A 27,622-nucleotide genomic window follows, 5' to 3' on the forward strand; every position below is an offset into this window, starting at 1 on the left:
AAGTTGAAACAAAAAATGTTTTGATATATAAATTTTTTGTTTTTTTTAATGTTTTTGATATTTATATCACTAAAAATCCATCCATTATTAGCACTTTTGAGTCATAACAACGTATTAAATTTTTTTCGTAGGAAAAATGATAAAACCACAAACTTGTTTTGTCTAAATAGATGTAACATTTAGGGGTGTTTGTGAATTAGATTTTGCGGATTAAACATTAATTCATATCCGATTCATAGTTTTACATGCTAAATTTTTAATCTAATCCAATTTAATCCAAATATAATCTATACGTCTATGGATCAGATACGAATTTGGCTTAATTTATATCCAATCTACCATTTACAGATTGATTTGCGAGCTAAAATTTCATCTTATTCATGGACTAACTAAATAAAAAATTAATATAAAAATAATTTTCCTACTGATCAAAATTCAAGATTAAATAAGATTTCAATAAATTAATTGCTTAAATAAAACTAGAATATACATTTAAAATTTCAAAATATAATACACCAAAAAGAAAAAATCTCATTTGTTTAGATCAACACATGGAAATTAACTGCTTAGGAAGTTATATTTTTATTTTATATTATTATCAGATAAGATATAATATGATATTAATATAACTATATTCTAACTTATTTATTTATTTATTAATAAGTACTAATGCCATATTTACAAGTTTAATTTTTTTATTAAATAAATATTTTTTTTATGAATTCACGGATTTTTATATATTTACAGAAGTAAATTCATATATAATCCACCGACTATGGATTTTCAAATTTTCAATTCAATCCAATCCACCAATTCACGAATCAAACTTTTACAAATCAGATGGATTAAATAAATTGGATTAGATTATGAACACCCCTAGTAACATTACTATTTTAGTTGGATAATACCACATATATAGCCTACAACTACATAAATTAATGCATTTATTACACATTAATTTATACATGCATTAGTTAGACAAAGTTTGTCACTACTCTTTAGTGACGTCGTTTGCAACTCCCCTATTCAAAATTTGAAATACCCACTTGAAGTCTCTCCCCCTCTCCCTTTTTTCCTCTTCTCATGCATCACTTAACACATTAATTTACAAGGAAAACATAATTAGAACAGACAAATCGATAAACCCGGCAACACAATTCAGAATTAATTCGGAGTGAGTTTAGAGGATGATGAAAATAAATTACATTGTAAGTGGACAGTGAAGGAAATTTTTTCATGTTGGAAGAAAGTAACAAGAAAGAAATTGTCTAATTTAGTCATATTATATGGATAAAAAATTGGATAAAACACTCGCAAGCAGCCAAAGAGTAATTCAAATTTCCTTGTTTTAAAGTTCAAGTAGAAAGAGAAAGTTATAAATTGCTGAATAAAAGAAAAGGGTACCTCAACCTAGAACCCTAACTAAAGGAAGGATTGAAACCTCCATCAAAATGCAACAAAAATCCTAACATGTAATGTACATTAAAGTTGCATTTGTTTTCTATAACACCCTTTTCTTTATCCTAGGAAATAATTTTCCTGACCATGATATTCTACATCAAGAAGTTTAAGATTTACATGCAAGTGTAATAGATAGTTTCATAATGAGATGGCAAATCAGGTTGCTTGTACATTCTTTACTTCCAGGTTTTCAAGGATATCAATGCATTTTTTAAGCAATGATTTCGCCTCCATATTTTTTTCCATCTCACACTGATGAACCAGCTCACCCTTGATCCCGATGTTTGAGGAATAAACAGATGAAATTTGCCTGAACAGCTTGCAAATTTCCAGAAGACACTCCGAAGCAGAAATGTGAACCTGGATAAGGACAGAATGTCATCAGAATAAGAGGAAATAAGAGGGCAGCTGAAACAAATAGAATGTAATTAACATTTCTCTTAAAGAGTACAGGACAAAAAGTTGCTTCAGAAGCAATTGGGAAAAGAGAGAACAGATAAGCTGGACCCCTTTTTCAGTTCTTACTTTTAATTTCAAGGGCACTTGCGTAGAATTAACATGAAACATAAAAGTGTATAGCAAACATTCTAATTTTTCGAAACTTAAATAATCCAGGTTTAAAACCTTTCTATTTTCATTACATAAACTAGTTTTACCTGATGTCTAAATGATCATCGGCAGGAGAAAATATAAGTAGACTGATTAGCTAATTAAAAGAAACAGACATATAAATGTCATACCTGGGCAATCTTTACAGTGCTTATACATTCTACAACCTTAGGTGACACAGTGTGGAACAGCTGACACAAAAATGAATTATGAGTCAGACTGAACGTGCATTTCAATAATATATTAAATGAATGCTACAGGCTTTGATTACCTCCTGAATTAGAGAACTTATGCCAGCATGTGGAGAGGTTCCAGCAGAGTCGTCCAACGTTTTCTGAAGCCTTGAGCAAAGTTCTTTAATTGATGAAAATGCAGACATTTTGACTGCTCATGAAAGTGGAATTGATAAAAGGTCCTAAAGTTGCAGAAAAACCATAAGAAGGAGAAGGGATGAAGAAGATACCTGTCCATGGAAATCCAGGTGACAAGGAAATCATGAACAGCTGCACCAAATTCTTTTCTTGTTCAATAATATCATTTACATGTGCCACATGAATGCAAGATGACACGCAGTCCAGAACTTTGTCAAGTGGAGCAGAAACACTTTCATCTGCTGATTCTGTGTAAAAGCATCAGGCATGAGACAACTAGTAAGGCATTGATGTCACGTTTAAATGTTACAGAATAATTTAATGCAAGGCAAATAGGGTAGCAGGGCAACTATATCATACATGCATTTTTCAATAGTATTGAATGGCCAATAACAAGAAGAGCTGACAAGGAATAACTGCTTGCTTTAAATTTTTATTACTCCATATAGAATAAATAAAAGGAGAAGAGGAGGGATAAACACAAGTACTCCTGTAATTACAAGGATGAGAAAAAGGAATAGGGAGATAAAAGTAACTACAATAAATAAAAAGTGTAGCAAGTGGTGCGCACATCCTACTCCATAGAAAACTCAATGCAACTAGATCTCAAAATAAGGGTTAAGGTGCCATTAGAAAGAATTTTATTGAAAGCTTAAAGAGGTATATATTAAATTAAACCACAGAAAAACAGAATAAATATGTTCATTTCTTATAATAGGGAAAAGCTTATCAAGTATAAATATGTTCATTTCTTATAATAGGGAAAAGCTCATCAAGTATTCTCTGTTTATCTCCACCTATGCTCTCTCCCTCACACACAGCTCATTGACACATCAACTAAAATTGATGCCGTGTTAAAAAATGAAAATTCAAACGTCTTAGTTGAAAAATAGGTCATATAACAACCTTCCTTAGAAGCATCACTTGGCAAAGGTACTTGCCCAGATTTGTTCAGAGCTGTCGAACCACACATCTCGAATAACAATGGAAAAATGATGTTGAAGAACTTTGGATCTCTAAAGGCTTTTATAACCTGAAAACATGAAAAAGAAAAGGAAGCACCTTAAATAACAAACAAGAAAAATCAAATATAGGTTTGATCAGCAGTCCATCCAAGACTGAATTCTGACAAACCAAAATAAGGCAAAGCTGTTGTAGTGGCTGAAGAATTAGAAAATAGTTTCGATGTTCATAAGCACATGTTAGGTTTGTAAGAACAGGAGAAAGCAACATCTTCTGTTGACTTTCTCCCATGTTAAACATAGTCTGAGGTACAACTGAAGATCGTATTCCAAGGAGTAAAAAGCACAAGTGCGAACACAGCTTTATACGGAGTAAAGATAGAAAGAATTATCATTTGATATTTACCTGTTCAAGACAGGAGAAAGCTGCTTCACGATATTTCTTGATCTTTTTTCGGCAAGCAGAGGATACCATATCCACAATGGCAAAGGGAGTGGTAGGATCCTCAGCAGAAATATCCTTATGGCAAGAAGTAGAAATAGAACCTATTGCATATAAAAGGGCATCCTTTCCCTGTTACATTTCAAAAATATTAGAAGAGGCATTTAATGGTAAAACAAAAACAACTATAATCCTATCATATTAATTGATGATCAAGAACAAATGACATTTAACATATGCCAATAATCATGCTTTCAACATATGGCATAACATTTTATTACGGTCGTCAACATATGTCAATAATCATGCTTTCAACATATGACATAACATTTTATTACGGTCGTGTGGTTATGTTGAAAGTATTAGTGCACTGATGCCATTGCAGCATGAAAGGATGCATCTTATGAACTTTGAGGCCAAGCACTTTTCTTATCAAACCTCATCAAGAGATCAACCTACCTCCCACAAACGGCCTGGAACTTCCTTCATAATCGACTCCAGAAGGACATGATGATAATTTGACAGGGATTCACCTAAAATTTCCCCAAGCTTGCAAATTGCCTTAGCTGACTGACAGTGCAAACAAAAATACACCAAACAAACATCATACGAAATGGGTGGACAGCAAAAGGACCAAATAACTCAAAAATAGGAAAATTAGAAAGAAGGTTCGATGGAAAAGTAAATATTATCCTCACCTTTCGTTTACTACTCCAAGATGACGAGGCAATGCCCTCACAAATCAAAGAAACAATTTCTCCCAAATACAATTGAAGGGTGACCCGGTCACCACTGGTATTTTCTTCCCACAATTCCTCAAAAAGATCAGAAACATACTTATCATCTTCAAATCTGCGAAGGGTTTGACATGATTTTTAGTTCAATCGGAAATTATATAAGAATATATAAATACATGGAGAAGTTTCATAACACTAAAGGAATTTTTCTTATCAGCCAAGATATAAAGTGCTTGTGACTTATTTGATGAAAACCAATCTGGGTGTCATTCACTGAAAATTTGGAGTTCTTTCAATATATAAGCTGCAAGTTGTTATGCAGATGATTTCAAATTTGTGAAGTCTAGGCTAGTCATAGTGAATTACTCTTTACTCGCCCCTTTTTGAGAATTTGATTCAGCACCATTATCTTTGGGCAGTTTTAGTCCATTTTCTGTGCATAGCTCAAAAGCCCAAAAACACTATGGAAAAAAATTGTTTAATCTTTGCTCAGGTTTTGCTAGAACATAGAGAGTCCCGCTGGGGTCTAAATTAAAAGCGTCCCTTGGGAGTCTAATAATCACCATAAACCTCTCCTAAGATCATCAATCGCTTCCCCTAAACCTTTCAGGGAGGTCTCAGCATACTCTTCAGACCAGGTACGTACACTTGTAATAAAGCCACTCATAGGAGGTAATGAAATTCAACCAAAAAATAGTATAAGTGAAACAAAAAGGGTTGAAGAACCAATTGTTGCCTTAACTAAATATCAACAGGGAATGGATATTTAATTCCATATATCTAGTAAAGAATGAAAGAGCTATATTAAGCATGGATGAAGGGAACCATGACAAGCAATGAACTATATTTTTCCACCAAATCAAAATATTTGGTTGTCTATGTATTTTCACATGTTTAGATTATTGGTTTGTTTAAACATTCATTATACTGAACACAAAAATCCAAGAAACAGAGTATATATCAGGCCAAGATAAGAGGGACCAATTTCATGACAAATTGTAAGGTGCATAAGGGTTAGACGAAGGAGAATATCATAAATTAACTAAAGACAATCTAATACAGACCTTGAAATAAATATAACTGGAACAATCACTGCATGATATCCACTCAAAACATCTGAGGCCACAGATGAATAGCTCTTCAGTAGAATTGCACATGAAATTTGAGAATTCTTGTCATCAATATGCAAAGCAGCAGTTTCTTCAATCAACTTTTGAGCTTGAGAGGGAGCTGCATACTTCAGAACTGAAGCACAAGCACTTGCAAAAGCACGTTTGGCAGCAGCACTTTTCTCCTCTTTCACAACAGGAAACAACAGCCTCAATAGCATGCTTGTATACGGCTTTATATCCATACCAATCTTTTGGACCAATAAACTGATAAAGCTGGCAACACCAACCCTACAACCAGAAGTATCAACCATAATGGCAGCTCAATAGTAGTTGACTATATTTAAATTCTTTACAGAACAGACACTAGAATCCTTCAGAACTTATTATGCTTGATCCTTGAAGACAAAGCAGAAACCTCCTCTAATATTATTTCAGTTCTTTTTTTTTTTGAGAACAATGTTGCTACACTACTTTGTTATTGCACGCCATGTACAGAAAATTGCATCATACTCGGGGGTCAGGAATTGGATTGTGATAAGAGTGATAGATGAAAGGTGAGAGCATGTGGCAAACCAAAAAGATTGATGTTTCGTTTGTATTTAAGACTTCTCAGCAAACAGAACACTCTATTATTCATTCCAACTGGAAGTGGTCAAGGATATACATAAATTTCATGACAGAGGAACCCAGTACTAGGAAAAGATTACAGCAGTTCAATGTAGAGGTGGATGTCATTGTCCCATTGAAGGGTCTTAAGATCACATAGCCTGGGTATCAGGAAACATGAATCAGGGTAGAGGACTTTCCTCTAGACAAAACAAAAGCATTCCTCGGTTTTTTTAAATTTTGGGGTCATAGCTTTTATGCATCTATTTCAACAGGAAAACCATTTAAACCAAAAATCTCAGATTGTTGCAAATTAATGAAAGAATGGACTGATATAATCCCCTACCACATCAAGCATAAATCAATTTTTTTGACAAACAGAAAGCAATGAAACAGAAAACTGAACTAGTGCATGTTTGTGTGTGTTTACGTGTGAGAGAGACACAAAGAGAGGCAAAGATAGAAAGTGTATTTTATCTTATAAGAAACATCTCATAAAATTTTTAAATTTCCAGGTAAGACCAAGTAGAAAGTAATTTAAGTTGGCCAAATATCTAAGGAAATTTCCATGTGGGAAATTGTCATCGTATGCCCCTTGCTGAATCCAATCATAATTATGAGATGACACAACCCAGTGCCCAACCAAACTTGCACTTTCAGTGAAGCTCAATCTAGTCAACAGATCAGTCTAATTTATAATACAAAAGAACAGGTTAAAAATGGTTGCATGGATCTTCTTTTGAGAAATTCATTTGCTTAATCCCTTTAGCATCGAAGCAGAGAAAATAATGCAGAGAAGATAATTAAGTTAAACATTCCAGTAGCCTTTAATTGCCAAATGATGATGAAATTCACTGTACTTTCCCACCTTGTGTTGAGGCCAACGCCAGAACGAACCAAACGAGCAAGATGAGGAACTAACTGATCTAATGACTCAGTATCCACAACATTAATGCAGAGGTCAAGTGTATCCCACATGGGAGATCCTTTTGCAATCGAAATTCTCAAATTCTCAAGCTTCTCTGTTTGTATTCCAGCATTTGCTGCATGCAACTAGAGGAGAGAAAGTAAACACGCAGATTACTGGCAGATTACTGAATATGTATGAACTCATCTTTAAGGTGCTAAGGAGGCACAAAATTTCTGATAAACCTAAATAATATTCTCAGAAAAAGGGAACAAAAGTCTATATCAAACCTCAATGTAATTGAGCCCTTGATCTTCAAGGCTTGACAAACTTTCCAGCATGCAAGAAACTAAATCAGATAAGTGCGGGCGAATTGCAATCCCTGCACCCTGCACAGAAATAAAATATAGTGATGCAGGCAATTAAAAGCAATAAAAAGCAATCATCCTATTTAAACCTACAATAAGAGAATAACATAACGTTTCCTCCAATCACAAGAATCTAAATGAATTAACTGATGTATTACAAATATTCCACATGAGAGGTAGACAGACCTTTCACTGTGTCTTGTAATGTACAAATACTTGGCTGGTTTAAAAATAAATATGAAACAGGAGATATAAATGTATTTCGGTCAGGATCAAGAAACCTCATTTTCAACACATTTTTACATAAGATTTAAAGCATTGAATATTATGGTGTAGAAATTTTGCATTACTTCACGTGTGAGATTTCACATCAACCATAGAAATTGCACGTACAATGGTTTAAAAGCTGTGCAATAATTTGTGTAGAAGATACGATGCAATCCTGCCCTATGTATATTACATACACGTAATATTCTGACAATAGAAAAGGCTAAGCTGCATCTTGCCTAATTGATGAAGTCAACCGAAGGTTCTGTTGGTAAATAAATTAAGAATATATTTTTTCAAATATAAATTAAGAAATTAAACAATAAAAAAAAATTTCAAATACAGAGAAATAACAATACAGAGTATAGTTTACCTTTACAAGCTTCATTACAACTCCAATTGAAGCCTTAGAAATAATGTCAACTTTACTTAATATGCCTTCTGCAAGCAGGAAAGGCAGCACAATATCCATTGATTGCCTTGCATCTGATATTTCAGTAAGTGTGACATCACAGAGCCGTATAGTTAATGAAGTTACAGAACGGCATAACTTATCACCAGCAATTCGAACAGTCTCCTTTATATCATCCATGGCACGGAATGCTGCTGTCCAAATTCTTCTTAAATGCTTTCCGACCTATATTACAAGAATGCAACTAGTAAAAACCACAAAACCGAAAAGACGGTTCATGTTGACAGCTTTTGCAAGAAAACCAACTTAAACTAGGCATTGGGTGACTATCGGCAAGGGAATTAATTAATTCCAACCTATTACAGAAAGCTCATAATGCTAAAACAGTTAGGATTAGCAAAACCATAAGGTGCAACATGGCTTTGGCAAACTCAATCGATGCCCAAATAAAGAAAAATTAGGATATCTAGTCTGCCTATCAACAGTTGAACCTTACACAATTACCCAGATTAAACACAGCCTACCGATTACCATCTGCCTAGGCTATACAATTTCATAAACCAGATTGATAATAACAATATGCTGTGACAAATTATATTACCAGTATGAAAAAAATAAATGAATGAAATTAAGTATAATCAATTATTGTTTGTTAGGAGTTATTTTTATGTTCAATTTTTCATGCAGCAGAAGATCTGATCCATGCATTGGTTTGAAAAATGTCTAACCATCCTGAGAAACACTTTTGAGAGGACTCGATGGCAGCATTTTACAAAACATTCTTACAAAATTTACTTTGCAACGAAAACAAAAGAAAGTTAAAAAAAAAAAAAATTCTCCAAACCTGATCAAATTTTCGTCCTTGGATGATATCAGCAAGGGATAAACAGGAAGCCTCACGCGAACGCCAAAGCCTAGATCCACTTTGTATTAACAAATCATCAAAAATAAGGTCCAAGTGCTCATCTATTGTCCTCTTAGGGTCTGCCACTAGTGATTTCCATATGTGTGCCATTGCATCCTACAAGCATCACAAGAGCAGAGCACAATGAGCATATCACAGTAACAGGACCATGCAAACTAAGGTCCTGTTTGGGATTGAGGTGTAGTTTTTAAGCTACAACTGCTGTGGAAAAAAAAAACTGTAATTATGAAACAAAAGTTAATAATTTGCAGTAAATATAAATTTTAAATAATAATTTTGACAAAATTATTAAGGATATAATATATTTTTCATTATACAAGTGAAAAACCATATCAACATAGCTTCCAAGCTACAACAGCTAGTATTTACCAAACACTTTAGTGCAACTTCAATCCCAAACGCACCCTAAGTAATAAAGGAAATATTCATAAATTTTTCATAGCGTAAGAAGAGGCATGAAATATGTTTACAAGAAATTTGGTACATACGCTAAAAGCAGCAAGAAAAACTTCCTCCAGCTAATAGTTGGGAGCCAAATGATTTTCTCTTACCTGCACATTTTTATCCGGATCATATTGAAACCGAACAAGCTTTGGAATCAACAAACGAAGGTGTGGCTTAAGAGCATCCCCTGCTTGCTTGGCTATCTTAGAAAACCCAAAAGCAGCACCTCTCTTGGAATTTAGAGAAACTTGATAATTGGCCAGGTCCATAAATTTATAGATAAGGTCAGGTTGCCCCATCTCATTTGCCAGATTGCAGAGCTCCTTATAAGTGCTAAGTTTCCCTCCACCGAGACCTTCACCAATAGCACCCTCTTGGAACACTTCCGAGTCTTCAGCCAGCTATCATCAAATTCAACAATAATAAAAAAAATGAAATGAATTCGTGTGTGTGTGTGTAAAGAGAGCAAGATATGAAACATCAAAATTTGCTTTCACCTTGACAGTTCTTTTTCTCTTCCCTGAACCAGTCAAAGTAGTTACAAGTGCATCTACCAAGTTTTGCTTCATTGATGCATCACCTAGTTCGTAAACGACACTCATTCCCTGAGATGCCAGCTCCTGTGTAAGCTCATTCTGCTCACCAAGTAAATGCGAAAAAGCCTCCTGCAGTCATTTAACAATTTGTTGAATTATATAACAAGACCATGATAAGAGTGTTATTTCGGAATAAGAGAAAATAGCAATATTCAACAGTTAATAAGTATCTTAACTCTAATGGCCTCTCAGTGACTGCAAAAAAATAATTGAATAATTTGCTGCGGAAAAAGGTACACCCAGTTAAGAGTACAGCAAAATTCATTTTTTATTCCTCTAGGAAAACTTTTAGATAATAGTAACCAAAGATACAAACTTTTAGATATTAAATGTTTTTATTATTATTGATACAAAAAATGATTTCCCAAATTTTGAGCACCTCTTTCAATACCATAGTCATAATTTCTTTCTTCCATCCTTGTGAAATCCCAAATGGAAAAAAGGCAATTGCTGCTAAATCATAAATCGTACAATAGCACATTAGAGGTAGTATTGCACCATGCTGGGCCAATTATGCAACTCTTGTGCAATAGACCATTAGCTAGGGGTGGTCAAATCGGGATTCGGTTCAGGTTGTTCGGTTTCAGTTTGGGTTCCAACCCATTTGGGTTGAAGAATTCAATCCATTTGGTTTCAAATTTGTAACCTGAACTGAACCGAACCGAACCAAACTTAATTCCAAAAATAAATCCAATTTTTTTAAGAAAAATCACAAAATATATAATGACAAAGATCCTCTGCATTATACGGTTGTCTTCAACAATGGCTAACTAAACTAGATGGTACAGCCTTCGCAACAAAAAATCTTCCAATTACTACTCTTACAAACACACCACAATCAATTATAAAACACTCATGAAAAGGGTGACGATGATGGCCAAGATCTGTGAGAGACAAGAAGTGAGAGATAATGGCAGATACGAGTCAGATCCCACAAATAGTTCAGCAGCTTCGTGGACTTCAAGGACAGTAGAGGGAGATGCAGCTGCTTTGCAGAGGCAACAAGATCAACGGTGGCGTGATGAAGGGAAGCAGCTGCTTCGCAGGGCAACAAGCTCCACCGTGGTGCGATGAAGGGTGGAAGAACAGTTGCGGTTGAGTTTGGGAATGATGGGTTGCAGTTGAGCATGGGAATGATGGGTTGAGTTTGAGAAAAATGAGGGGCTGAGTTTGAGTGAGCGAGAGATGACTTTGAATAAATGATGATTCTCAGGTTTTGAGATAAATTAGGATTAAAATCTGGGGGGGATTATAGATTAGGGATTTCAGTTTTTTTTTTTTTTTTTTGGGGAAACTGATCGGGTTTTTAACTTGGTCTATGTTAAATTTGAACCAGATTTGAACCCGATCGGTTTCTAGATTTCAATCCAAACAGTTTCTAAGGGTGAACCTGAACTGAACGCCCACCCATACCATTATCAAGAGTGTTAATTTGACTTAAAGAAGCTAGTGTAAGTTAATTGCATATTAAAAAAAACCAAAACAAAAACAAAAAGGAGCATGCACATTCTATAATCTGAAAAAGTCTATGGTAAATCAAATGTAATACAACCAACAATTGAATGTGTGACGTGTAGTTAAATTTAATATAACCATCGCTTGCATTTTGGTTTTTCAAAATAAATAAACACATGGCATAATATCATTTATTTGTTGTATACTTAACATGGAATCTCTGATGTATTCTAGAATTTCTCCAATAATCTGGATACATAATGACCTGTTACTCAAAACACATTAACACTGTGTAGAAAAAAATCTTTCAAAAAAGTTATAAAACTTGAAGAACTTTTAGATTTAAAAATTTCCACCAGCAAAATTAAAATCTATGCTAGAAAGAAGAAGGTAATGAAAAGAAGGTTATTGAAGTCATCTCTAAAATTGCACTGCTACTCAGGTAGGTCAACTTCACAAAGACAGTCGATGACCATAAGTGAAATAAATGAAAGTTGGACATATAAAGAATCAATAGCAAACCTGAATTTCTGGAAGCATTTGCTGGATGGTTGGATGATGGCCGCAATACATTGTTAGAGATAGTAACCAAACAGCCCCAGCACAACGCTCTTCTTTTCTACTACTATATAAAAGATCATCAAAAAGCTTTTTAGAAATTGTATCTCTGATCATGACACGGCAATCTTCATTGGCCTCACATTTCCAATCAGAGCTTAAAGTTGACCATGATGAGTCCATATCTCCCATTAGAAATTTTGAGGACATGGAAAGTGAAGTATAATTGGTTTTAAGAATCACATCAGCAGTCACTGGAACAGCACCCCACAGAAATGATAGAGCCTCCCCAGCAGCAAAAAGGATATCCTCAACCTGTGAAAAGCCAAAACTGTAGACGTTAAAGGAATGTAATCTTGACCAAATGAACTACCTTTCTAATTATTAGCTTTACTAGTTATTCGCAATCTAAAAAAATAACTAGTACATTAGATCATAATAAAAGACAACAGTCATTCCTATCCACCCACCTTTGACCGGCAAAGGCTGAAAATCAAATTGAGGGAACTATTTAGGTGCAAAGATGATGTTTCCTTTGCACAGATTTGTCCAAGGGCGATGACAATTTTCTGAATTGCTTTAGTATCGTCACCGGAGAGTAACTTGCTCAACTTCTCATGTAAAATTTCCAGAATGTCAACTGCAATTTCAGGTATGTGTTTAATGTAACTCATCCATTCTAGTTACATTTACTAAAATGACATCCAGACAATTGTGACACCAGCATATGCACAACTTCTTCACCTGAATCAGATGCATGAATTAGAGGAGGCAATGGTACACACAGCCCAATATGACCTAATGCTTGCATGGCAACAGAGGATAATGTTGCAGTCTCAGAGTTAACCACATCAACAAGGCATTTAAGTGTACTCTGAAATAATGCTTCCGGGATCTGTGAATCAATGTCATGGTTAAAAAATAGTATAAAATGCACATTTAGAGCATCAAAAAAATTACTTTTACTAACAAAATTAACTAAGGCCTAACAAAAATAGCTGGTACTCATCACATATAACAGAACACAATTTAATATGGGCTCTTATTTCACTACTACAAAGATGACGGGAAAATCTGAAGTCATTTTCCATCTGATTTAAGATTTACCCAAATTTTATCAAGGAAAATAAGAAAACCTAATTTTCGGCAAGAAAGTAGTGAACTAAAAAGTTTTAGGAACAAAGAAAGTTTCATCAGGTCATGGTATCAAAGAGTTTATATCCTACTTCAACATCAGTGTCTCCACCATGATTTCAACCAAAATAATTTGTTGAGAATCTCAAGTACCCACAGACAAAAAAACTTTCATAGCCGTTGACAGTGACATTGACAACTTTCCTACATTCACTTTGAACTTTGCTCGGAAGATGAAATACTTCATATATTATGACTACATTTCATGTCAATATAGTTCTCAAATTAAATCATGTTTCAAAACTATCTCATACAAACTGCAATCAAAGATGCTTTCACAGTTTACAGTATTTGGTTGAAGAGAATTACAAAACAGATTGCGGTTTAGCAGTTCTAAACATGCAAAGCATTATGGTGACAAGCACCAAACTAAATTTTTGGAAACTCTTTAACACATATTTGTAGGACAAGTCCAATGAATGCATGCCAGTAACAGAAAAGTAGTGTAAATTTAAAAATTAAGCATCAGGTATATCAATGAATTATAGAAAAATGCAGATGACAGAACAAAAATACATTAAATTCTCAGAAGTGGGTATTACAGGTTCAGCCGGTCAAAATTTACAGCAATTTTAAGTAGTTCATAAGATGGAAATATCTGACAAGTTAAAGAATTTTAATCCCAGCATAAGAAAGGATGAAACTATAAGGTTACAATGATGATATAATGCAAATGATGCTAAAAACAACATAATACAACATATATTTTATGAAGTGGTGATACGGCATAGTCAAAAGTTGACTGACCAATATGCCTAGAAAAAAGGAACAAATAAATGACAGTGAGTACGAAATTATACAACTTACAGCAGGCGATCTACACATAGAATTTGCAGTGACATATCCTATGGCACATAGAACTCCATGCTGAGCCTCAAACCTGAATATTTATATCACATTGAGCCTCAAATAAGAAAGTTTCCAATTAAAATACACCTTTGAAAACGAATTGATTTGAAACTCAATATTGCATATTTTGAGTTTATTCCAAAAAGAGGCAACAAACCTTAACTTTTGCATTTCAGTAGTTTTGGAAACAAGTTCGCTTATAAGAGCAGTAGATGTAGCTGAGGGAAGAGCTGTGGAAGCTATGCCAAGTAAGCGTGCCACAGCTTCACGTGTATCCCAGTCCATATGACTCAGTAATTGCTTTAACCAGATAACTCTTTGGGAATAGTGTGATGCAATCATCTACAATGAACAAAAATCTGTCACATAAAAACAATCCAGCAAGAAAAGGGGAGTGAAGAAAGTAACCAAGCATGCAAGGTCTGCAGAAACCAACCTCTGGAAGATGAGATGCAATTGTAATCAATGTTTTGGAAGCAGTGGCATGCAACTCAACAGACCCTTCAGTTGCCATAGCATGCTCTAGCAGTAGACACAGTGTTTCCACCGAAGACATGAACTCCAGTGATTTTTCTAAATCTTTATTTTGCTCCAACTCCAATTCAAAGCACTTTAATAGAAATTTGATCATTGCCACGTACATATTCGATGGAAAAAGAAGCTTCTGTTCCCTCATTTCAGTTGAATCTACAAACTTAGGCTGCTGCTTAAGAATATATTCTAACATGCTACCAAGTTTTGGGTATATAATATCAGGATTTTGACTAATTAACCGCCCTTCATCTTTGACAGGAAACAGGCCTTCGAGTGCCATTTCCCTAGAGAAGAAAAAAGATGGTGCAGATTAGCTTCGAATAATGATTAAGAGGCGAAAAGAAAGGGGAGAGAGAGAAGCCAAAAGAAAGAAGCAAGTTCTGAAGTTTCATTTAAATAGAGTGGTTTATAAGATTGAGTGATGTGAACAATAAAAAGGAAGCTTTGGTTATTCAGATCAATAGATTACACATTCCTGCCCTAAAACATCATTGGGTGATTAGATAATTTGACTTATAACTTCTATTGCATGAACTTGTCACTTGAATGGTGCATCAGTTCCTCTTTAGATTGGAACTGGAATTTCAACTTTTTGAGGAATTTGAACAAGAGAGAAATTCAAGAAGTTTCAGCTCTTTTGGCTTTATTGGAGAATGTTTCAATTAATGCTCTGGTAGAGGATAAAAGGATCTGGGAGCCAAGCCCTTCAAGGATTTTTTCCTTGCAAATCCTTTTTCAATCAGTTGATTGATGATCAAGCTCTCTTGAACTTTCATCCTGCTCATAGGATTTGGAATAATAAGTCCCTAATAAAGTTCAATTTTTTGCTAGGTCATTGGCTATAGGCAAACTTAATACTGGTGATGTTATTCAGAGATGGAATCCTAATGTGTGCTTGTCTCCTTTTTGGTGTGTCATGTGCAAGAGAAATGGTGGAATTCTAGCTCTTCCGGAGTAGTATCACACTGATGGCTCCAGCCCCCCGGAAGGAGGCCTTTGCATTCTACCTAAGCTGCGCAGCCATTTTTATGATAAGAGATTATGATCCAACTACTCGATACAACGATATCTTAGATCATGTCCTTCAGCATCACGATAGCCACAATCAGTATTCTTTTTGTGTCATGCAGAAGTATCCTTTTAGATAATTGACATAATCTACATTACTAACCCGTTGTGTATATTTTGGTTCGAAACTGCAGTTCTTTTTTTTTTTTTTTTTTTTTGCATTGTCACCAAGCTGTTCAGTTGCGGCATAGATTACTTCAGGCAGCTAGTATTTGTTGGGTGATCCCAGCTTCTAGCAATTCTCTGCTTTCAGAGTCTATTCATGCTCTGGGGAAAGGTGAAAAAGCTAGAATGTTGAGGAAATGTTCAGTCCTGGCCATTTTTTGGGTGATTGGGTTTGAAAGAAATAGAAGGTTCTTTAAAGATGCTGAGGAAGACATCATCTTTGGAAAGAGTGTGGTTACTAGCTTCTCTTTGGGCCTCAGTTACTAAGGAATTCAAGATTCTTCTTTCTTATTCATTCATCTAATCTTGGAAAAGGTGTTGGCTTAATTCTGGGTTTTTGAGTTCATTTTTGTTGTAAGATCTTATAGTCATATAGATCCTGTACTTATAAAATCTTATCAGTATCCTATTGTTGTATAGATCTTTTTGTGATCTTAAGGGGGGTTCTTTTTTGTGGACACCTTGTTCGCTTTTGTACGTGTTTTATCTTTTAATACAAGTTTTTTGTTTCCTCTATATATGTTTTCAGCAATATGATTACAAGAACAGAATTAGTGCTCAAAGCAGTCTGAAGATTAATCCGCAAAAAGAGCAGTTAAAAAAAAAGGCTATAAAAATTATTTGTTGTGTGACAAAAACAACATAGCAAAAGTTTTAAGATATAATATGATCACCATAACCACATTCCAAATGCAAGACAATAACAAATTTAAGACAATGAAGATAGCCAATATCCCTTATTCTAAAAACCAATCAAGTGTAATACCTGATATCCAACTTAGGATCTGCTGCTCCAAGCATACAAATAAACCGACTAGGGCAATGTTGCAAATCAAATAATGATGTTGCCCATCTAACAGCACAGAAGCGTACTTCACTTTGTTCCTGGTCAGCAGCATAATATTTATTTGCATCATGTGGTATTGAGAAACAATAATCAAGTTAGGAAATCCTGTACATATTTTTAAGCTACAACAGTTAAACAAAGTTTATGAAGAGTCATAGTGCAATACCGCATTAAAATTGTGCAGCAGAAGCTTCTCCAACTCTATCAATACAGCTGGTTGTGCTCCCTGATGCTCAAATGTTGAATCAGTGTCAAGAGCATCACCAAACAAGGGACAAAGAGCGAAAACAAATTAAGTAATTGATCATATTGCAGAACATTACTCGTCAAACAGGACCTGAGATGTCATATATCCAAGGAGGGCCTTTCTAGATGGTAGGTGACTTATCCTAAGCTGCTGATTGATGGTAGCAATGTCTAGTGCAAAAATAGGAGCTCCAGAAACTACAATTTTACATAAATAATATTTTTTTCCAATAGTAGGGAACCGTGATAATTCATATAAATTTGAAAAAAAAAGGTTAAATTGAGGTAACCAGCAGTCCATTTTGCATGACTATGACTACCGAGCTAGGTGTGATGACATTGAGTGGAAAAGCTTTCTTTTTATTTATCTAAGGTCTCCAGGCATATTTAGACTCTCACCTAGATTCATTTTTTTTTTAAACTGTTTGGATTTCTGACGTAACAAAAAAAAAAAATGAAGAATAAGTTTACATTTCCATGCCAGTTTGGAAAGTGACAAGTCTCTATGCATGGCAATCATATTTTTTCATAAATTTATTCTTTGGTATGTACCTGAGATGGTGTTTGGGACAAGCTTTGAATGTTAGAAGATTCCTTTCTGATAAACTAAAAGGTTTGGATAAACTAAGAGCAAATAGGATTTCAAAACTTCTTATTAGGGAGAAGACTAATGGTCTTGCCCTCCATAATGCACCATTTACATGATCTAATGAGAGCTACTACTCTGCATTGCAAGCTACACAAAAGTTTAATTCTGCCTAGGTAGAAGTGTTAAAGTTTATAAACCATTTCTTATAGGGATACATCTCCATTACTAAGATAACAATATTAGTTGGCCCATAAATTTAACCTAATTATTTGACATAGTAATCAACCATCAATTCTAGACTTCTTATGTGCGATCAAGGCTTCCTTTATGCACCAAATCCCTCTCCCACATGTTATTTTATACAGTGAATTACAGTTTTGTATAATTGATTGCTTCTCTTTCTTCCTTTTTCCTCTCTCTTCCTCTTTCTGGAATTAATGAAGATTACATGGTATCATAGCAGTATTTTCCAGGACTTGCATAATCAATATCAAGAGATCAGCAATGCCGTCCTACCCTTACACAAAATTAAACTATTGAACAGTTGCAGAATATTATCTCTACAAATCAACAACATCCCTTTTTACTCTCTTCTTACACAGGTTGGTCTATATTAACTCCAATCGGGTATATCTTGTTCTGTTTTGAGTTTTGATGAAAATATAAATAGATGAAACCAGCAAGGCATTGTATCAAGGAGTAAATTCAAATTGACCCAAGCCAAATTCTGAATTTATGATTAAATTTCTGAGACAAAATAAAAGCTGAAAAAGAAATCTACAGGATGAGAAAAACGCATTACCTTGTATGCAGTAGCAAGTGAAGTAGTTGCCTCTTGTATAACAAGACGAAGAGATGAAGCCTCCAGTTTCAGTGCATCAAAAAGGCGAACTGCCATTTCAATCTTGTCTCTAAAGATGGGAGAAAATACCCGTTACATTATTCAGTTCCATAAAAGGGTATAGAACCAGCAAAAGAAGTAGAGACAATAGAACACCTGAAAAGCTGAGGCAGGCGCTGTGCAAGCAATCCAATTGCCTGAAAAGCAAAACTTTTTGTATCCCTAGCAACAGAATCTGCATAGTTTGATCATTTAGGTCCAGAAAAAATCAATCTTTACAGAGATGAACACAGGAAGCTCAAAGAAATTCAACTGCATCGCCAACCTGAGTCGGAATATGAATAACCATCAAGCAATTTCAGAATCCCATTCAGTATTACAGGACCCATAAGCTTCAGCTGATCAAGATTAGCCTGAATATAATAAACTATCAAAAATATAGAATACTTTCTGTGGAAATGACCAATCTCTATGGGAAACTTCTTAATGTTGACATACATACAGATGAAAAAAATAATTGGAAATTAAAAATCACAATTAGTAAGAAAACCAATTGCAATTTATGCAAGAAAAGGAAAAAAAATAATATTAACAAAAGTATAAGTAACACTGCTGCCCAGCATCCACAATCGCTCCAAGAAGCAAAGCAAGCTCCTGCAGGTCTAATTGGGCAAGGCAATTTCTTCAAAACTCTAACTAAAAGGTTGCTTTTTCTGTCTTCGCCCCCCCCCCGCCCCCCCAAAAAAAACAAAAAGGAACTGCAAACAACTGTTTAGTTATGACTTTAACCAAAAGCTTAAGCTTGAAAGTGCCCAGATATTAGAATTTAACCTTTTGTACACCCCCATATGTGCAAAGTTGGACTGGACTCATTCAACATGTTTATCACTGAATATAAGTACCAAACACACAAGCAGCCCACTTCATTTGGTTTGAATACATGAAGTCCTTACGTGTTTGAAAACCCAGACTGTGAATTCCATTCCCAGCTGCTTCAACCTTATCGTGGTATCAGTTCCTATTAAATTCAAGAGAAAAAATTAGCAAAGGCACCCACATGACTAACTCAGCATAATTGCTCCTGAGAAAATAAGTATAAAATGTATTAATGAAAAACACATACATACTTCATGCTTCAAGACTAAGACAATGACAGATGTGTTAACAGCTATCCAATGCCTTACAATTTTTTTTTTTTAAAAAAAATTTCTTCCTCTTCCTCTTATCTTTTCTTTAACTTTTTGGTGCCGTCTTCTATACTTCAAATGTATATGAGTAACACCACTTGAACACTTTTTATAAACTTGATATTTTAGTTTTAAGTGAACTTATCACTAATCACATTTGAAGACAATTAATAGGATAAATGCTTGCATTTGTAAGAGAAAAAGCATATTTACTTTTGACCACAAAATAAACTAACAGTATCTTATCCGGAACCTAATTCAAACTCCAGTAGAACACTATGCTAACGGGAATCGATTTGCTGATACTTGAGATGAGCCAACTTCTGAGTGGAGTTATATGAAATTTGCTACTGAAAGAACATGTATCAGAATACCAATAAACAAAATTTCTGCATACCATACATACAGCCAAATATGCACTGCAATGTGGCTGGGAAACTGTTTGCGGCTGTAATAGATCTGCAGAAAATAGACATCAATTTTGTCTTCAGAGCAGCATTTCCAGGATTGACTCTGGATTCTTGAGGAATATTTTCAGCTGCCAAAGTTCCTGAATAAAGGGTTAACAATATATGACTGTTAAGAACATGTCCAACCAATACGGACCTGTCAGTATAAAAGTATCTACCGAGCAATCGATTCTATGAAACCAAATGACAGAGAACAGAAAAAAAAAATGATAGGGATTGCTGTATTAGAGGATTTAAGGAAAGAGTGCCTAGTTTAATCAAGTATGCAAACTGAATAAGGGTGACAACCAATAAACAGAGTCCCATCTCCTTTCAATTAGTGATTGCCAGAGGCTTAGCCTTTGAAAAATGTCAAGAAAAGGTGTCTAATATGTCTATAAAAAGACAAAAGAACAAATATACAAGAGGATTTTAGTAATACATTATATCATCATGAAAGGGAAAAAAAAATCCAGCACAACTAAAATTAGCATTTAACTCTAGGGATAAAATTTAACATAATATTATGGATATTTCAAAACGACTGGCTATTTCATTTTTCATAAAGAAACAATCTGCACACGTATCTGGGCACCCCAACAAAACAAAAAATAATTGAAATATAATAAGCAACAGATCACATAGACCTTAGCATTCCCAAAATCACATGTACAGACATCTCAAACTATTTGAAATAATAAGATGAAGTAAGGATCGGATATCCACTTCTCTCTTCTTCTGTTGATAGCTTATAATAGCTTCCCCTATAATCAACTCTCGGAAAAACTAATTCTTTGTCAAAAATGCATAATGTACAATATTCACAAATCAACAGTTTTATATAGGGAAAAAACGTGTATTTGTTTCAACACTCCAACAGGAGAAAATGGTAAAATAATTCTGCATTACATACCATTAAAAAGTAAAAATAATCTGTTCACCAGGTTTGGGTCTTCTAAATTAGCACCAAAAGCCTTCTTCTTCAGAAGCTCTTCCCCCCTCTTCACAACAGGATCTTGGCTTGATTGAACAAAATCATCAAACAACAAATCATAGTTTCATTATTTTTGTCTTTTTGAGGAAAAACTAATCATTCTTTAACTTCTTGAATACGAGAAAGAACATTAAATGAGAAAAATAGTGAGTAATGTTTATGTAAGTAATAAAAAGAAAAAAAAAATGTACCGATCTACACAAGCAGACAAATATATGGGATAAACGAGTTCAGGAGTCAGCTCCATAGCTTCAATCACATTCAAGATTCCCAACTGCTTACGTGGAAATAGAATATCTATCAGATTATGAACGAATTATGGTTATCTAAGTAAAACACTCTTGAATCCAACTAGTTTCACCTTCATTGTTAAGATCACATCACTTTTCAATGGGTTTTTCCCAATCACACGATTAGCTTGAACAACTGAAAGCCCAGGTGGGCTTCCTCCGCTGCTAAAAGTAAGCACGAAATCTCAGTACATTTGGAACACAAACTATCTTCAAAGATAATAATTTTCTAACAATAAAGGGAGCGGCAGACCCTTGAGGTGGCATTTGATACAACATAGTATGACGGCAAAATTCTATAAATAGCTCCCTGTCCTGTGAACCACTTATTGATCTATACTTTGGAGCAACCTCATTATCAATTCCACTTGCATGACATTCACCTATCACCTGCAACAGAGAAACAGTCAATAAAGACAAATAACCATGACTCTGCAAATCAATTTTTTTTTTCTTTTAAAGCAAAACAAGAAGAGGATAATCTAATCCAATGTACTTCCTTTTTTTATTTATTAATAAAAGAATCCTGTATAATTGATATTCATCAAAAGTAAATTACAAATAGGCAGACCATTTCCCTCTCAATTTTTGGATATCCCTTATATAGATAAATAGCATCCAACTTTAGTTCAGAACAGCCTCCCAATTCTCTAAAATAAAGGATGGAATCCAGAAATCCTCAAGAAATTGAACCCATAATGATCATCTGAACCAAACTCACATTGGTTGGCAAAGGGCAAAAATCTCCTCCCGTTAACACACGTGCCTAAAATACGAACTATCAGAAAAGTAGATAAAAATGCAACATACCCTAGCAGCAATTCTCAGGATAATATCTTGGTGTTGTTGAGGCAGTTTTGAAACATTTGCTATAAGTACAGGTCCCATATCTTCCTTTTCCTACAAATGCAAGGTAAAAGATTTAATTGCGGAATTGCTCCAATAGCAAGCAAGCTTTCCAAAACAAGTAAAAGAAATGAAGCACAGACCTTGAAACTCGCACGGTCAAATGCCATCTCAATGTACACAATGCAGAAGTTCTTAACCATTGAAGCAGCATGAGGTTCTGTATACACTTTCCATAACTCGGCCAATGGCAAACGAATCTCGAGCTGGTGTTTTACTCTCTTGTTCACATGACTCAATATCTCAAGAACCTGTAATCACAATCACCAGGCAAAAAACTATTATATAACTTGAAATGCTTAAAATTCAAATTCCCAAGTGAGTCAATATTGTAATTAACCAGCCGCATAAGAAATTTTTTTTTTTATAAATCGACATAAAGAGTAATTAATTAGTAATTAAAGTGAAAGGGATAGGGAAAGAGGGAGAGGTTAAATTAAATTGCCTTGTTGCGAACGAGAGTCGAGTGAGCGGAGAGAGAGGAGATAGCGAGAGGGAGAAGCTTCGAGAGTAAGGCTTCGAGCTTGGAGTCATCACAGAGAGCCAATCTCGTGAGCATACGATCCAGCAATTCTTCTTTCTCATACTCCGATGTCGATGAAGATGATGAGTCCGCCATTTCTTTTAGCCAAGACAACCAACTTTCAACCAATTGTTTCAAAAAGGGTCTGTCGAGCCTTCAGCCTGAGTCTTTCGGTTTTATATACTGCGCTTGGACCGGCCGCGGCCCACATAAACACCTCCTATATAGACTCCCCAACTCTTCATAATTATTTTTTTAAAAAAAATTAAAAAATAGTTATTTTCTTTTCCTATATCGAGCTAATTAGTTTTTCCTCTTTCAAATTTCTCTTATATTTGAATCAAAAGTTAAGTCCTAAAATAAATCTCAATTTGAAAAAAAATTTGATACCACTTTTATTAGCTCAATGAGGTAATGAAACCTCATTTTTCTGGTCTTTAAAATTATAAGAGGATACCAAGAGAAAAAACGGGTATTTTCTTTTCCTAATATTAGTGTGTTATAGTAATATTACAGCATGAACAGTAACACTATTTTTATATTACTAGTATTTTCCTACTGTTTAAATATCAATGCTCTTACAAGCCTATTGAAAACTCTGCTCTTCTCATATATTACCAATTTACTACTATCATTGTTCGCTTGGATCATCTAGAAATCAAAAGAAGCATTACAAATATAAAAATGTAGCTTTTAATTAATTAATTATACAGTACAAGAACACGTTTAATCTCTAAAATAGCAGTAATACAAGCCATGTAAAAAAAACAATTTAAAAAAATGAAAAAAAAATTGATGAAATTTATCAGAATATGCTAATAATCCCTAACAAGAACAAAATACCATTGAATTTCCAATCCAAGTACTTAGCTAATAAAGAAACAGCCCCAGATTGTTTCTTTACATTATCACCATCGTCGTCATTACTATTTTGATTCCCACGAGGCTTATTGAAAGTGGAAGGCACGACAAGATCCGGGGCGGATTCATCATTGTTATAATCGGCACTATTAGGAGCCGGGGATTGTTCCGACGGACTCTTCAAACTTTCCGGCAACCCTTTCCCGTGGCTGACATTTATTTTGAAGTGTTGGCCGCTCCTGCATTGGTCTCCATCGTAGTCGCTTGAAAAGAAATATGTGGTTCCTTCTTTGAGCAAAGGAACCGGCACCGTCACTCCAGATGTTGCTGTGTTTGATGGATCTGCTGCCGACCATAGCTTGGTGTCACTGTCTAGGGCATCATCGTAATCGCATTCTTTGTATGTTGTGAAATTGTATGTTTGCACAACTGAGTGGTTGGTATCTGTATTGAAAACTGCAATCACAATGAACAACACATGCAAGTCCTCTGTGAATCTTCACCATGCATTACAAGGAAACTATCTTTAGCAGTTATAGAGTTTTTATAAGGGTGCGGCTATGTTGTAACCGTTTTAAAGGTAGATTACCTCTTCATAATCACACAATCAAAATTTTAATGAATTTTTTATTATTAACTACTTCGCGTATGTGTTTAAGATTCGTACTCTACTATAAATCAGCTCCAACATAACCACATCTTTTTTATAATTATTACAAGTTCTTTAACGCCCTCCCTTTCTTTTATACGACGTATATTAAAATATGTTGATATTTATACGTAGACATCTACGGAATCATCTTTAGATTAAATTTATATAGTACTAGTGATTTTTCTACAAATTATGACAAACAGAACAGAATTAAAAGACTCATACTTGAACAATTAAATATTTAAATTACACGAGAAAAAATGAAAAAAGAAATTACATATTGTTAGAGAAACGGGAGGTAAAATAATGGTTTGAGCCGTTTTACAGCAAGAATGAGGGTGTTTTAGTCTTTTTCTAGATGATTTTGGCATATTGATGAACAAATTGAAATGAAGTCGGATTACTTTGGCAAATTCGGAGTACTTTTCAGTGCTGGGACATGAACTCATGAGGTGATCAAAATGCACATGGCGTAGTAGGAGGACTGGTAATGTAATAATATATCCTTATCAATGTGCATGTGTGTACTCACTCCTCATAAAGGACAACTGGCAGAAAGTCGTAAGAGTTGGGTATAAATTTACTGATCAGTTAGCCGACAAGCCAATGATTAAGTGCCAGATGTAAAGAACTCATCGGGTGATGTTTTTTGTCAGCCAACAATGTCCATTGAATGAGCATGTACTTGCACATGGGGAAACATTCCTTTGAAAGCAACTGTTCAACTCCTAGGAATGAGCATGTGAGTGAGTGAATCTATGAATCCGCTAGCTTATCTTATGGGTCTTGCTCTGGTGTATGCGCATGCACAATGCTATATTTGCAAGTGGCAACAAATTTTAAAAAACATATATTGTACGAAGGACCTTAACTAGACCTTGTTATATACAATGAAAAACCATGCACCAGCCGGTGATCTTAGCACTTACCTTTATTTTAATGTTCCTTTTTTCAGCTAAGCTTTTGCACTAAATTTCATGCTATTGTAGGGAAAAGCATCACATGACATGCTCCAAAATCCAGAAGGCTAAATCACTAATCATTAGACAAAGTTATTCTTATCTCTGAAAAAATAGAAAGCCACTTCCTTGTACTTCCTTTGTCATGATTGAGGTAAACTAACTTAATTAATAAACAAATGGAGATAACTAATTTACCAAAATAATAATAAAAGATTGTGGTGATATTAAGAAAGAAAATATGACATCTTTTATGCTTCATACATATATAGCTTGGTTTCATGTTCAAGAGCTAAATTTGGATGAAATAAATAATTCAATTGAGGTGTAGTTGGAAGTTGGAACAGAATATAGAGACTGATGAAGAAAGTAACAAGGGATTTTTGACATATAGCTAGAAACTTCCTGCTAAAGTTTTGCTTATTTGGTTAGAGATCTAGTAAAGAGAATTCAACATATTGCAATATGATTCATGAATCATACCAAAGAGCTAGCTAGATTTTAATTTGTTTATTTAACCGATCTCCCTGATGAACAAGAGTATCTGGGTATTCAGAGAAGACTTTCTGAGTAAAGAAGAGGAAGAAGAAGAAGAAGAAGAAGCAACTTTGATTAATTGATCATTCCTTTTGGTGAACTAATTACCGAGCAGCAGCTTCTGTTTAGCTCACTCAGAAATTGTAAAATAGTATCAATTTCCTTTATATGGGTTTAGATACTGACCCAAGATTCACAAATTTCAAACATCACTGAAAATAGAAACTCACACATAAAATCAAAAGCAACTGGGTTCCATGCTGTAAAAAGTTAAAACAAGTACCAAAATTAATTAATAAATAAGATCATAAGTATACTGAGAGAATAATCTTACTGAGAAAATCTCCCAAGCTAAAGTTTTTGGCATCAGCCCATTTCTGATAATCAACAGCAGGTTTCTCTTGACTGTCATACCATCCCAATGAGTCACCAACTGTGTAGTTCTTGTAAGCTTCAGCTGATCCTGAAAAGCAAAGAAGACGAAGGAGAAGAAAACAGAAGAAAGCGAAGAAGACTGATACGGGGCTCACTCTCTTTCTTCCCTGTTCCATATTTCTTTTTGGGTCTCAGTCTCACAAGTGAAACTAATGGAACTAATGCGCGCCTTTTATTTTTATATATGGTTTAGCAGTTCATTATTTAATAACTCCTTCTGCTAAAGAACTAAGAAAATGGTTTTGAATATTTTGATGCTTTGCTGTGTCTGTGACATATAGTATATAAGATATGGTATTTCTGTTAATTGAAATAATAATTAAAAATAATAATAATTTTACCATTTTTACGATAACCATTCTGAGACGCTTGTGAATGAATATCATTTTCATGATATGTACGGCCTTGTTTTCTTATGGAGTTACTAAATTGGCTTCTCTCTTTTTAATTTGTTGTGATGTAATGCTGCGTGGGTGGTCTCCACTTTCGGATTTTCTTTTTTCTTCTGTGTTCTGGCGGGCATTGGCATGTGGTGCAAGCAAGCAGGATTCCTTATAAGCACCAGCTGTCAACAAGTCTATATCACACATCACGTACGCAGCTAACAAATTAAACCTTATTCATTGCTCGTCGCATTATTGCTCGTCGCATTATTGCCCATCTTTTTCTTCCTGGATTTTGAGGTGTGAATATGATCAAAGGTTTTACTAAGCGAGAAAACTACAGTTATATTTAATAATGTTACAATTTAGTATATTTATGGTAATAAATTGTCCATTTTACATTGTGGATGTGCAATTGCGCGTGTTAAATCAACTATTTTCTTTTTCTTTTTCTTTTTTCCATTTTCCATCTTTCACGGCAAGCATATGGGGTCTATCTTCTAATTTATTTCTATAATCGAATCCCCACAAGTGTAAGCAGCAATATTGTTTTTGGGCTTAAAAATGGCAAAGTGCCAAGAATTTTTCAGCGAGGTACGTAAAACCCCTTTTTATGTTCCTATGGTGCTGCATTGCTTCTTTTAATTTGACAATTTTACCCTTCACGTGTTTGGATTTCAAGTGGATCAACAAATTCTGAAATTTTCTAATTTACAATAAATTTAAATAAATGAACAAAAAAAACTATTTTTCATTATTTGCAAATAAAATATTTTCATAAAAGTTAATAAGAATGCGGTGGTCGCTGGTGTTATACATGTTAAATACATTTGACAATAATAGCTATATAATTGCTTTTGCACCTAATTCTCATGTAGGGA

General features: G+C 34.5%; 2 protein-coding genes across 3 annotated transcripts; both read right to left on the reverse strand.

Annotated features, from left to right (window-relative positions):
* Positions 1–1,316: 1,316 nt before the first annotated feature.
* Positions 1,317–23,073, reverse strand: LOC102615291 (uncharacterized). Of its 2 annotated transcripts, none has more exons than XM_052435531.1 (35): positions 22,837–23,073; positions 22,475–22,642; positions 22,296–22,385; positions 21,739–21,875; positions 21,557–21,647; positions 21,387–21,469; positions 21,115–21,221; positions 20,150–20,302; positions 19,519–19,583; positions 18,891–18,978; positions 18,722–18,800; positions 18,527–18,635; positions 17,056–17,115; positions 16,809–16,927; positions 14,712–15,093; positions 14,433–14,617; positions 14,234–14,306; positions 12,977–13,127; positions 12,703–12,872; positions 12,197–12,547; positions 10,121–10,288; positions 9,731–10,024; positions 9,099–9,275; positions 8,216–8,479; positions 7,498–7,596; positions 7,169–7,353; positions 5,647–5,982; positions 4,544–4,697; positions 4,305–4,415; positions 3,810–3,977; positions 3,348–3,474; positions 2,534–2,689; positions 2,342–2,454; positions 2,202–2,261; positions 1,317–1,821 (listed from the first exon to the last, which is right to left on the reverse strand). In XM_052435531.1, exons 1-35 carry the CDS (start codon positions 23,008–23,010, stop codon positions 1,618–1,620), a joined length of 5,451 nt encoding a protein of 1,816 aa, XP_052291491.1. In that variant the 5' UTR covers positions 23,011–23,073; the 3' UTR covers positions 1,317–1,617. The 2 variants fall into 2 exon arrangements, with proteins under 2 accessions (XP_052291491.1, XP_052291490.1); XM_052435530.1 differs by having other exon boundaries at positions 21,557–21,650.
* Positions 23,074–23,591: 518 nt separating this feature from the next.
* LOC102623396 (blue copper protein 1b-like) lies at positions 23,592–26,759 on the reverse strand. Its single transcript, XM_006470452.4, has 2 exons — positions 26,258–26,759; positions 23,592–24,231 (listed from the first exon to the last, which is right to left on the reverse strand). The coding sequence occupies exons 1-2, from the start codon at positions 26,472–26,474 to the stop codon at positions 23,720–23,722; spliced, it is 729 nt and encodes a 242-aa protein (XP_006470515.2). The 5' UTR covers positions 26,475–26,759; the 3' UTR covers positions 23,592–23,719.
* Between the last annotated feature and the right edge of the window lie 863 nt (positions 26,760–27,622).

This window comes from Citrus sinensis, chromosome 2, assembly GCF_022201045.2.
Source record: "Citrus sinensis cultivar Valencia sweet orange chromosome 2, DVS_A1.0, whole genome shotgun sequence".
In the NCBI taxonomy this organism is placed as follows: domain Eukaryota; kingdom Viridiplantae; phylum Streptophyta; class Magnoliopsida; order Sapindales; family Rutaceae; genus Citrus; species Citrus sinensis.